Below are 13957 nucleotides of genomic sequence, written 5' to 3'. Positions count from 1 at the left end.
GTGTTGTTCACTAGAGCCACATTAGTCTTTTTACTTGTATCTTTTTGTCAGTTGGTATATAAGTGGTAGTCAAATGAAAACTAGACACATGGGAAAAAAGTAAGTTAACTGTTCCTTATTTAAAAAGTAATCACCATAACCGTTGATACATATATCCCACTATGAGATAAGATGGCCAATTCATTGAGTCAATGGAGGCGTTCGATCCTACCCGTCGGCTTTGGCCCGTGACATAAGGGTGCTGTGTTGTGTGACGTCATGGAGTTTAGTTTATGAGTGTGTTGTGTTTGTAGATGTTGTCTTGTTGCAGTTGGTGATGTCCTCTGGTGGTGTGTGTATGGTCCGCGTGTTATGTGGTGTATTAGGTTCATTTGGGTGTCAGTGCTTGAAATGTGCATTTATCGGACGTGACTGTTATAGAAGAACGGAAATTAGTTCCAGAGAGTTAAGAATTAAGTTTCCATTGTATTTATGTTATTGGTTTGCTGTTTGTTCCACAGTAAGTCATTTAATTCAATTTGTGGCTTCTTTTGTTAGGTATGGATATGATTTCTAAGTTTAATAGTGCGCATCTGCGGGCTGAAATGGGTGACGACATGTTGTCCGTCATTAAGTTTCTGCAAGTTTTTGGGCTTATGAGAGAGATAGTAAAATGCGGCGAATGCAAGCAGGATATGCTTGTTGGGGGTTAGAGTGTAGCGCCGGAACTATTTTATGGTATGTAGTCTTTTTCTTTCTTTTTTTTGTCTATTGTTCGCGTGTTATGATGTTCGGTGGGGTTTCTATGTGGTGTTGGGTTGGTGTTATTTACTGCATATGCTGGTGGTTGATGTTTTGGTATCGACACTTGTGGTTGATTTATGTATCTTAGAGGAAGTACTCAATTTCAATTTTTTTGGTATCTTCAGTTGTATTTGAGCTGTATAGGTCATGGGGAGTGACAAATTCTAATTTGTCGTCGTAGCTAAGTGTTTTTTGGTATTGTGAGCTGTTGTAGACCTATATAGGTCAAGCGAAGTGTTCGATTCCAATGTATCGTAGATATGAGGGTTTTGGTATTGTGAGCTGTTGTAGACCTATATAGGTCAAGCGAAGTGTTCGATTCCAATGTATCGTAGATATGAGGGTTTTGGTATCGTGAGTTGTTGTTAACCTATATAGGTCAAGGGAAGTGTCCGATTCCAATTTTTGTTGTTTTAGGTGTCAGTTTTGTAGTATCGATAGTTGCAGTGTAATTATAACTTTTGGAGTATATGGTTTTTATTTTGTGGTACTGACAATTGGCGGTTGAGCTATGTCGGTGAAGGGAAGTGACCAATTTTTGTGAATATTGTAAGTGTAGCAGAATTTGGGAATTTTGTGGTGTTTTTATGTCATTGTTTTGTGTGGTTTGGGATCGTGGTGTGTGTCTGTATGTTTGTATTTAGTTTGTCCCCACCCAAAAAACCCCAATTTCCCACACTGGTCACGTTAGTTTGATTATATTTTTGGAGAAGAACGTGTTTGTTGGTTTTTTAAGTATTTTTGTGTTTGTTGTCATTTATATAATGATGTCATAGGTGGCATATCGGAGACGTTGAGAATGGTCATTTCCGTCATATTGGTGATGTCATGGGTTGTTAGTGTGTCATCCACTGGTTGTCCTTGAAGGGAATGTCTCTATCATGTTCATGATGTAATCAGTTTTTCAATTAGGTATTACATTTGTTGCTAATCGCCTTTTCTTTTGAGTCATCAAACTTCTGTTTGATTTGTCGTGGTCTGCCAGAATTCCTCTTTTGTGCCAACCTTTTCATCTCACAGTAACACTTGCAACCTATGTCCTCAATTATCTGCTGGATGTTTTCCTGTCTTTCTTTCTCTACAGCTCCCTCTAGTACCATGGAAGTTATTCCCTGACGTCTAAACAGACATCCTATCACACCATCCCCTCTTCTTGTCCTTAGAACCTCCTCATTCCTTATCTTATCAGTCCATCTAATTCTCAATACTATTCTGTAGCACTACATCCATTCTGGTATCCCCACAGTGCACGTTTCACTACCACACAATGCTGTGCTCCAAATGTACATTCCCAGAAATTTTTTCCCCAAATTAAGGCCCATATCAGATATTATCAGACTTCTCTTGTCAGGAATGCACTTTTTGTCTGTGCTAGTATGTTTTTTATATCCTCCTTGCTCCATCCACCATGGGTTATTTTGCCACCTAGATGGCACAGTTCCTTACTTCATCTATTTTGTGACCATTAATTTTGATGTTTTAAAGTATCTCGCTGTTCTCATTTCTGCTACTTCTCATTATGTTCAGCTTTCTTTGATTTACTCTCAATCTATATTCTTTATTCATTACACAGTTCATTCCGTTAAAAAGATTCTGTACTTCTCCTTCACTTTCACTGAGGATAGTAATGTCATTGGAAAATCTTATCACTGATATCCTTTCACCCTGAATTTTAATCCCAGGCTTGAATCTTTCTTTCATTTCTGCCTTTGTGTTTTGGCATATAGATTGAACAGCAGGGGTGAAAGATTACGTCCCTGTCTTACACCCCTCATCTACTTGAAGTATTTCCTCACCACCCACTACGCTGACCTCTGTCAGCAGAAAACAGACAATGAACCATGTCTCAAACAGCTCTGACTGTCTCTGCGATCCTTATTCCTCTTCCAGACCCTGGCAACTTTGCAGGACTTCCTCACCTCCAACCTGGTTTTACATTGCTTCCCCATATTCTTTTTAAGCGAGCCCTATACCAAAGCAAAGGAACAAACAGCCATCCACAATCTGGAAATTAATCCTGTCATTACCATTCTTCCCGTAGATGAGGTTTTTATGTCCATATATATGATCATCCCCTAAGGCCTTGCTGCCTCCCAACAACTTCTGCCCCAGAGTCTTCCCGACAAAAAACCCCTCACCCTTCTTTAGCAGCCACATTCAGGGACACTACCATAAGCTAGTTGTAAGTAAAGTAAATGACATGCTTCAGTTTATAAATAATAAAGCCGGGAAATGCGGTTTGCCCACAGAAGAGAATACCTACAAACAAATGGCACTGCAAATTGTCATAGGAGTTTTTTAAAGTGGGAGTTTAAAGAATGGCGTCAGGGTCAATCCATACCAAGTGGTCCGGCACTGGTTGCTTGACCATCTCAGAAAAATTTAATATTTGCTGGGTGGATTCCCCAATGCTTAGTAGTCACAAAAATATTTTTTTTTTTAAATTGTCATTTATTATTTTGAAATGGTGGCCATATTTGTTCCAGGCCACATGTGTTTTTTTGTATTTGCAAGCATCTACATTTTTTATAATTATTCAGTAGTGGATTGTCCTAAGCCTTTCAGATAAAATGCATTTAGTTCAACACAATCTGGGCTACAAATTAACATAATTATCGTTTGGCTGAATGTATTCTTTAATATATTTTTAATAGTTCAAAGTTATCAGCCACAAACTAACTAAAAAAACTCATAGTTTTTTAACAGTAGTTTTCCAAAGAAAGATTAATTTCTCAGCTTTAATATTTTTTCTGCTATTACACTGTATAGTATAGTTACTTTTTATAGAGTATCAATGGTGAGCAGCTTACACTTTATAAAATACACTATTTAAAAAAATTGATTTTTTTTATTTTTCCATTTTGTGGCCTGCAATATCTTTGTTAGGGGACCAGATAAAAATCTGAAAATTTCACAGTTAATAGACCTTTATGATATCAAACTTCAGCATAAATTTCAACTCTGAGATTCAATTGGAAGTTATGGAAAAAAATTACAAACACGAGTCAAAAATACATATTTTAACATCTGCGATATCTGCTAGGCTAATCAAATAACGTCACCAATTGGATAATGTAACACACCACATTACACTAACTAATGATTATTTGTCTAAAAAATGCTATAGTAATTGTTTCAGCAGGCTAACAATTGCATCTGCAAGCCTATACAAGTCTGAGTGTTGTCTTCTCCCTTACACCAACAATTGTCTACTCACACTTATTTAGCTAGAAGTTCTTGAAGTGTGCAGTTGAAAAGTGGTGTCTCAGTGTTCTGTAGGTGTTGTTATTAATGAAGCAAGGAGTGTATTCTAAAGACATTACTTTAATCAAAGATTACAGTGAAGAAGAAAAAGTGTTGTTTTACGTATGGGTCGGCCCGGAGGCCAAATCAACATGCAAGTAGCATGAAACGAAATACTTTTAAAAAATTCATCACCTTTTTGGTCAGTCTTGCATGGACTCTTTTGAGAAACATAATAAACCTATAACAAAAGGTTTGTGAGGAATAACATTTGATCATTATTCTAAAAACAAAAGCCCTTTTGTCAATCTCATACCAAGAAAATCACTGTGTCCATCTTATTCTAAAATATTTGTAATTCACAAGAGAAAGAATAGTGAAACCTCAGGTAGAGAATTTTGTGACTTATCAGCAACCATTAAAAAAGTAGATACAGCTTATGAAATCCTGGGTATATCACCTGCCAGGAAAATTAGAAAACTAAGTCAAGATAAAAGGCCAAGTGCCTTGAATACAAAAACTGAGAAAGTGGCAGCTACAGTCAACAAGAATTTGTAAGTTTTGTTTCAAAATACAATTTGTACTAAAACAGATGGAAGTTCTAAAGCTTCACCACTGAATATGATGATTTGATAGGAAAACTAAAAACTAAATGCAGTACTTAAAAAAAGAGGATAAAATTAAGATTATCAGTTTACTGCTGAATTCTTGGAGTTGAGCAAAAGTTAGTAATGAATATAATGTGTCAGAACGCCTTGTTAAGTTAACAAGGCAATTAGTAAAAGAACAGGGAATTTTGCCAGCATTACAAAAGAAAAGTGAATCTAATTTGGTAGATGAAAATACAGCCAATAAAGTTATTAAGTATTATGATTATGACAATAACAATCGTTTGATGTCTGGCAAAAAAGACTGTGTTTCTGTGAAAGAAAATGGTTCTAAGATTCAAAGACAAAAAAGGTTAATATTGTGTAACTTAAATGAACTATTCCTGAATTTAAAAAAGAAAATCTTGACACTAAAATTGGAAGATCAAAGCTATGCAAGTTGAGACCAAGATGGTGTTTGTTTCAGGGGCATTTGGCACCCATAACGTTTGTGTTTGTTTGTATCATCAGAACGTAAAGTTGATGATAGATGGGGCCAATCTTAGAGTCGACTATAAAGACCTTTTGGAAGTTATGGTATACAATACTGACAGTTACAATTGTATGATCAAGGGAAAATGTGAAGATTGTCCAGGCAAACAAGCTTTACTTGACATGTTTGAATAATCTGCAGAAGACAATTTGATGCCTGACAATATAAAATACAAACAATGGGTGACACATAGAATTGAAATGGTGACAGTCATAAAATCGCAAGAAGAGTTTTTTGAAGTGTTTGTGGCTAACCTTGAAAATCTGAAAATGCATCATTTTATTGCAAAGGCTCAGAGTAAATTTTTGAAAGACAAAAAGCAAACCTTGGCAGCTAATGAATGCTTAGTTCTTGCTGACTTTTCGGAAAATTATTTCTTTGTTGTTCAAGATGAAGTACAAGGGCACTACTGGGTAAACAAACAGGCCACAGTTCATTCATTTGTATTTTATTATAAAGATGAAGATAATGAGCCACAGGTTTTGTGTCGTAAGTGACTACCTTGAACACAACACTACAGCAGTGCATATTTTTCAACTAAAATTAACAAACTACACTAAACAGCACCACCCTTGCATAAAAAACTGATTTACTTTCTGGATGGGGCAGCAAGTCAATATAAAAACAAAACAAAATTATTAACATATCCATTCATAAAGAAGATTTTGGGTTTGATGTAGAATGGCACTTTTCACTTCATGCCATGGGAAGAATGCTTGTGATGGTGTCGGGGGTACAAGAAAGCGAGCTGTCACAAAAGCAAGTCTGCAGCGGACCGATGACAATCATATCATAACACCTCAAGGAATTCTGAATTCTGAAAAAAAGCCATATCAAAGGAATTACTTATTTTTTGTACAATGTGAGGAAATACAAGAAAACTTATGACAGTGTCTTGAAGGAAAGGTCCAACACTTGTCGGCACTCGGTCAGAAGATTAAAGGCACTCGATCTTTACACTGTTTTGTAGCCCATTCACAAAACTTACTGAAGTGTAAGATCACATCAACTTCGCCTGATAGTGAACTTCATCAGTGTGGAAAACTTGTACAACTCATCATCATCATCATTTAAGACTGATTATGCCTTTCAGCGTTCAGTCTGGAGCATAGTCCCGTTTATAAAATTCCTCCATGATCCCCTATTCTGTGCTAACATTGGTGCCTCTTCTGATGTTAAACCTATTACTTCAAAATCTTTCTTAACCGAATCCAGGTACCTTCTCCTTGGTCTGCCCCGACTCCTCCTACCCCCTACTGTTGAACCCATGAGTCTCTTGCTTCTCCCATGTGTGTAACATGACCCCACCATCTAAGCCTGTTCATCCTGACTGCTACATCTATAGAGTTCATTCCCAGTTTTTCTTTGATCTCCTCACTGTGGACACCCTCCTGCCATTGTTCCCATCTACTAGTACCTGCAATCATCCTAGCTACTTTCATATCCGTAACGTCAACCATGTAGATAAGGTAACCTGAATCCACCCAGCTTTCGCTCCCATACAACAAAGTTGGTCAAAAGATTGAACGGTGCACAGATAACTTAGTCTTGGTAATGATTTCCTTCTTGCAGAAGAAAGTAGATCGTAGCTGAGCGCTCACTGCATTAGCTTTGCTACACCTCGCTTCCAGTTCTTTCACTATGTTGCCATCCTGTGAGAATATGCATCCTAAGTACTTGAAACTGTCCACCTGTTCTAACTTTGTTCCTCCAATTTGGCACTCAATCTCTTTATATCTCTTTCCCACTGACATTACTTTTGTTTTGGAGATGCTAATCTTCATACCATAGTCCTTACATTTCTGATCTAGCTCTGAAATATTAGTTTGCAAACTTTCAATCGAATCTGCCATCACAACTAAGTCATCCGCATATGCAAGACTGCTTATTTTGTGTTCACATATCTTGATCTCACCCAGCCAGTCTATTGTTTTCAACATATGATCCATAAATAATAAATAACATGAACAACAGTGGAGACAGGTTGCAGCCTTGTCTTACCCCTGAAACTACTCTCAACCATGAACTCAATTTACCGTCAACTCTAACTGCTGCCTGACTCTCTATGTAAAGACCTTTAATTGCTTGCAAAAGTTTGCCTCCTATTCCATAATCTCGTAGAACAGACAATTACTTCCTCCTAGGAACCCCATCATATGCCTTTTCAAGATCTATAAAGCATAGATACAATTCCCTGTTCCATTCATAGCACTTGTCCATTATTTGCCGTAAGCTAAAGATCTGGTCCTGACAACCTCTAAGAGGCCTAAACCCACACCGATTTTCATCCAATTGGTCCTCAACTAATTCTCGCACTTTCCTTTCAACAATACCTGAGAAGATTTTACCCACAACACTGATTAAAGAGATACCTCTGTAGTTGTTACAATATTTTCTGTTTCCATGTTTAAAGATTGGTGTGATTACTGCTTTTGTCCAGTCTAGTGGAACATGTCCTGACTCCCAGGCCATTTCAGTTATCCTGTGTAGCCATTTAAGACCTGACATTCCACTGTATTTGATGAGTTCCGACTTAATTTCATCCTCCCCAGCTGCTTTATTGCACTGCAATCTATTGACCATTTTCACCACTTCCTCAAATGTGATCCTATTTCCATCCTCATTCCTATCCCATTGTACATCGAAATCTGAAACATTACTGATCGTATTTTCACCTACATTGAGCAACTCTTCAAAATATTCCCTCCATCTGCCCAAGGAATCCACAGGATTCACAAGCAGTTTTCCTGACCTGTCCAAAATACTTGTCATTTCCTTCTCACCTCCCTTTCAAACACTGCTAATTACACTCCAGAATGGCTTTCCAGCAGCTTGACCCATAGTCTCCAACTGGTTTCCAAAGTCTTCCCAAGATTTCTTCTTGGATTCTGCAATTATCTGTTTGGTTTTGTTTCTTTCTTCAACATAACTTTCTCTGTCTACCTGAGTTCTAGTATGTAGCCATTTTTGATACGCCTTCTTTTTCCTTTTACAGGCTGCCTTGACTGTGTCATTCCATCATGCTGTTTGCTTCATCCTATCTTTACACACTACTGTTCCAAGACATTCTTTAGCCACTTCTAGTACTGTGTCCCTGTACCTTGTCCATTCCTTTTCCAATGACTGTAACTGACTACATTCAACACACTGGTACCTTTCTGAGATCGCTGTTAAGTACTTGTGCCTGATTTCCTTACCCTGAAGTTTCTCCACTCTTATCCTCCTACATATGGACCTGACCTCCTGCACTTCCAGCCTCAAAATCCCAATTTTACTGCAACTACGCTGGGTTCCCTTTCTTTCCTGATGTAAAGCCCTACACCCCATTGTGCTATTCCTGCTTTGACTCCTGACAGGTAGACCTTGTATTCTCCCACTTCCTCTTCTTTCTCACCCCTTACCCGAATGTCACTAACAGCTTAAACGTCCAGCCCCATCTTACTTGCAGCCTCTACCAGCTCTACCTTCTTCCCATAGTAGCCCCCACTGATATTAACAGCTCCCCATCTCATTACCATTTCTTTGCCAAGTCGTATCTTAGGAGTCACTGGTTTGTCAGTTAGAGGTGGGACTCCATCACCTCCAAAGGTCCGAGGCATTTTGCTCTGATTGTTGCCAGCATCATATTTAAGGTATCGGGGAAGCAGGTTGCTAGCCTTACTTGCCCCGAGTCCCATTGAGTTTTACCCCTAACGGTTGATTTGGTAGTCTTTGCCGTATGAGCAAAAAGGTGACCACGACTCAGAATATGTCCGAGATGCCCAGCCTTATTCCAAAGTAACTGGTATCCCGACTGTCAGGACCACTTACTTGGCCACTCATACATTGCCCGTGGTTCATGAACTAGGACATGACTACGGGAACCCACACCAGGAACCACACTTGTACAACTGGTTCTTCAAAATAAAGACATAGTGGCTTGTGTTTATGATGAACAGTGATGGATTGGCAAAGTTCATAATATTGACTGTCAAAACCAAGTTGTACATGTTGTATTTTATCACCCTCCAGGACAGCACCAAGGACATCTCTTAAAAAAAAAATGAGAAGGATCAAATTTGGATGCCACTTAAAAATGTACTAATGAAGCTGTCTCCCATGGAATTTACAACGCTGACTGTGCAAACTTATAGTCTAACACCCAAACTGAGTGAACATCTTTCTCAAATGTTCAATGAGCAATGTACTAAAAACAAATAACAATGTAACAATAATGTAATTAGTACGCTTATTTTCAATAAAAAAAGTAAGTAATCACAGATATGATTAAATTATCTACTGTATCTGATATATTTTATTCCATAAGCCTAGATATCGCAGATGTTAAAAAACATACTTATGACTTGGGTTGTAATTTTTTTCCATTACTTCCAACTGAATCTCAAAGTTGAAGTTTATACTGAAGTTTGATATCATAAAGGTCTATTAACTGTGAAATTTTCAGATTTGTATCTGGTCCCCCAACAAAGTTAATGTAGGCCACAAATCAGAAAAATAAAAAATATTTTTTTAAAAAAAAATGGTGTATCTTTTTTAAGTGTAAGCTGCTCACCTTTAATACTATAAAAAGTAACTATATTATACAGTGTAATAGCAGAAAAAATACACTCCTGGAAATTGAATTCATTGTCCCAGGAAGGGGAAACTTTATTGACACATTCCTGGGGTCAGACACATCACATGATCACACTGACAGAACCACAGGCACATAGACACAGGCAACAGTGCATGCACAATGTCGGCACTAGTACAGTGTATATCCACCTTTCGCAGCAATGCAGGCTGCTATTCTCCCATGGAGACGATCGTAGAGATGCTGGATGTAGTACTGTGGAACGGCTTGCCATGCCATTTCCACCTGGAGCCTCAGTTGGACCACTGTTCGTGCTGGACGTGCAGACCGCGTGAGACGACGCTTCATCCAGTCCCAAACATGCTCAATGGGGGACAGATCCGGAGATCTTGCTGGCCAGGGTAGTTGACTTACACCTTCTAGAGCACGTTGGGTGGCACGGGATACATGCGGACGTGCATTGTCCTGTTGGAACAGCAAGTTCCCTTGCCGGTCTAGGAATGGTAGAACGATGGGTTCAATGACGGTTTGGATGTACCGTGCACTATTCAGTGTCCCCTCGACGATCACCAGAGGTGTACGGCCAGTGTAGGACACCGCTCCCCACACCATGATGCCGGGTGTTGGCCCTGTGTGCCTCGGTCGTATGCCGTCCTGATTGTGGCGCTCACCTGCACGGCGCCAAACACGCATACGACCATCATTGGCACCAAGGCAGAAGCGACTCTCATCGCTGAAGATGACACGTCTCCATTCATCCCTCCATTCACGCCTGTCGCGACACCACTAGAGGCGGGCTGCACGATGTTGGGGCGTGAGCAGAAGACGGCCTAACGGTGTGCGGGACCGTAGCCCAGCTTCATGGAGACGGTTGCGAATGGTCCTCGCTGATACCCCAGGAGCAACAGTGTCCCTAATTTGCTGGGAAGTGGCGGTGCAGTTCCCTACGGCACTGCGTAGGATCCTACGGTCTTGGCGTGCATCCGTGCGTCGCTGCGGTCCAGTGCCAGGTCGACGGGCATGTGCACCTTCCGCCGACCACTGGCGACAACATCGATTTACTGTGGAGACCTCACGCCCCACGTGTTGAGCAATTCGGCGGTACGTCCACCCGGCCTCCCGCATGCCCACTATATGCCCTCGCTCAAAGTCCGTCAACTGCACATACGGTTCACGTCCACGCTGTCGCGGCATGCTACCAGTGTTAAAGACTGCGATGGAGCTCCGTATGGCACGGCAAACTGGCTGACACTGACGGCGGCGGTGCACAAATGCTGCGCAGCTAGCGCCATTCGACGGCCAACACCGCGGTTCCTGGTGTGTCCGCTGTGCCGTGCGTGTGACCATTGCTTGTACAGCCCTCTCGCAGTGTCCGGAGCAAGTATGGTTGGTCTGACACACCGGTGTCAATGTGTTCTTTTTTCCATTTCCAGGAGTGTATTAAAGCTGAGAAATTAATCTTTCTTTGGAAAACTACTGTTCAAAAATTTAGTTTTATTTAATTTGTGGCTGATAACTTTGAACTATTTAAATATATTAAAGAATACATTCAGCTAAGTGATAATCATGTAATTTTGTGGCCCAGAGTGTGTTGAACTAAATGCATTTCATCTGAAAGGCTTTGGACACTCCACTACTGGACAACTGTAAAAAATGTAGATGCTTGCAAATACGAAAAAATTCACGCGGCCTGGAAAAAATATGGCCACCATTTCAAAATAACAAACAATAAATATTTTTAAACAATATTTTTGTGACTACTGAGCATTGGGAAATTCACCCAGCAAATATAAAATTCTTCTGAGATGGTCAAGCAACCAATTACTTCTTTCTTGGGCCACTTGGTATGGACTGACCCATCATGGATCCACTATAAGCTGTTGTAAAATACATTTATTCATAGACAACCAGTTTCAGTTACTCCTATTACTACCCTACATCAAGTCAAAGGAAGTTATATTCGCATTAAATACTTTTTTTAAAGCATCTGTCACACTTAAGTTTATCTATTATTTTATACGTGTTACATCAGTCACCAAGTGATTTGCCTGTAATTGCAGCAGCTGTCACATATAAAAGTGACTTTTTGACATATGAGAAACGAAAACTACTAGGATACAAAATGCATGTACAGTGTATGTTACATATGCTACAACTAAAAACAACTAAATATTTCATCCCTAGAAACTTTTCTTCATGTAGTGCTCATCTGTCACCTGAACATGGTCACTTACAGAAACTTGTTATCTATGACTAAACATACTTTTCATAACATTCTGGTTGTTGCCTGCTACCATTCTTAAAATGCACTGAAAATATGCAACACTGTTTATAAACACATTTTGCTGAGAAAACAACAGCTGAAAACTCTTGAGTGACAGTCATTCAGAAAAAGATAACAATGTACATCTCACAACAACCTTCTTACAAACTTACAAAATTGACTTTCTTAGCGGAAATTATGAATAGGGGATTCATAAGATAAAATCGGATAATATGTTACAAGAGATTAAACAGAGATATTCAATATTTACTAGCAAGTAACATTTCATGAAGAGCTAAACTACTCAAATGAATGTTGATAACAGACTGCATGTAGATTAACGTCAAGTGGCTTCTCAAATATAGGCGCAGTTCTTGATCAGAAGAAAAAATATGGTTTTCTAAATGTATCTTGTACACTGTGCACAATTTTTTTTTTTCTATTTGACAGTTGCATACACCTAATTAAAGCTATTGACGTAAAAGGTAGAACGCCATTAAATTGAACAGAAACCCAGGAATAAAACTAAGGGCCATGAAACCAATGGAGGATAATAAAAATCCAATGAACTACCTAAAAAGAGTTGAAAAGCTTTTCGCCATCTTAACCACGAATATTTAGTGTCTACTTATGTAAACCATTAGAACTGTTACTTGATTACCTTTGTATATAATGAGTGTATGTCACTTTTTTTCTCCACCACTACACAGTCGCCGTTGTAGCGACCAGTGTATGTTTGCCACAGACGATCACTCACATGTATACCGGAAACACTTTCTATAACGACGGGAAGTGGTTGTTCTCGTGTTACGTACACATGACGCTTACGCTTGGGCTCCTTTACATTCTCCATTACCAATGGGTCCTCAAAAATCGGACTGATATGCCGCGAATCGTATGTCGGCCTGTCCGCGAAATTAATGAACGACTACTACACATCCCGGCATAAAAAACACACTACCAATGTCTAAAGGTAGTGCACCCTTACAGTTTTTCTCACCAGATATCCAAAGAAACACATTTCTTCACGACAATCCCATTTCATCACAACACAAACAACTTTTTACATTCCTACAAAAGACAAAAAAATGTAAACAAGCCCGTAGAAATCCAGTGACGTTAGAATCATTGTAAAATCAATGAAAATTCAAAGATCTTTACACCTTACCCTTCAACCATAGATACAATTCAAACAATTACGGGACTCTGTCTCGTCACTGCAATAAACGGGCGATAAGCAAATGATACTTCTGAATAAGATAGTTAGTTAGTTACTTGGTTTCAAGTTCCATGGATGATTTTGCACAATAAATCGTAATGATTTGGAACGACTTGTTTTACCTTCCATCGCAGATTAAACTATGCAACTTCTTAAAATGAAAACGTTTCTAATTGGTTCTGCGTATATTTTAAAGTTGCGAGTACAGCTTTAGCTTCTGCCGAGAAACTAGAAATTGCACTTTATAACGAAATCAATTTCTTGTAACATGTGCTTGGGCATAGAAACACGCAGTCCGCTCTGCCATTGCGCGGGGTTTTGGAAAAATCAATTTGAAGATGGAAATATTGTTGTAAATAATCCACTTCAGTTCAGAAGGAACAAAGATGTACATAACTACAACACCAGAAGGAAAAATGACATTCATTACTCCATATTATGGTTGTCTTTAGCACAAATAAGGGTGTACAATGGCACAACTAGGGCTGGACAGGCGATACATGTGTTCAAGCTGGCTTGAGATTTCCCGATACACAGCAGCGTTCGATGTAGTATCGAGCTTGTTCGAAAAATCACGTGACATTTGACTTGCGCGGCCCTAATGCAAGGGATACGCAATGAACAACCAACTAGTCACAATAACAAGCTAAGGCTTTACTTAAAATTGAATAATTTAGTGAAACGTTGGAGGAAATAGCATTAAATCCTACCACTGCACAAACTCCTACTACGTTTT

The 13957-nt window shown here is 39.2% G+C and overlaps 1 protein-coding gene across 1 annotated transcript in view; it reads right to left on the bottom strand.

Annotated features, from left to right (window-relative positions):
* The window catches only part of LOC126335278 (tRNA-splicing endonuclease subunit Sen2), a 57571-nt gene extending 44388 nt beyond the window's left edge, over positions 1-13183 (bottom strand). The window contains exon 1 of the mRNA XM_049998342.1: positions 12664-13183. Within this exon, the coding sequence (XP_049854299.1) occupies positions 12664-12855 (192 nt within the window). The 5' untranslated portion in view covers positions 12856-13183. The remainder of the gene's footprint in view (positions 1-12663) is intronic.
* Between the last annotated feature and the right edge of the window lie 774 nt (positions 13184-13957).

Source organism: Schistocerca gregaria, chromosome 2 (genome assembly GCF_023897955.1).
Source record: "Schistocerca gregaria isolate iqSchGreg1 chromosome 2, iqSchGreg1.2, whole genome shotgun sequence".
NCBI lineage: Eukaryota > Metazoa > Arthropoda > Insecta > Orthoptera > Acrididae > Schistocerca > Schistocerca gregaria.
The sequence above is the reverse complement of the archived record's forward strand: the minus strand, read 5'-3'. Positions and strand labels throughout refer to the sequence as shown.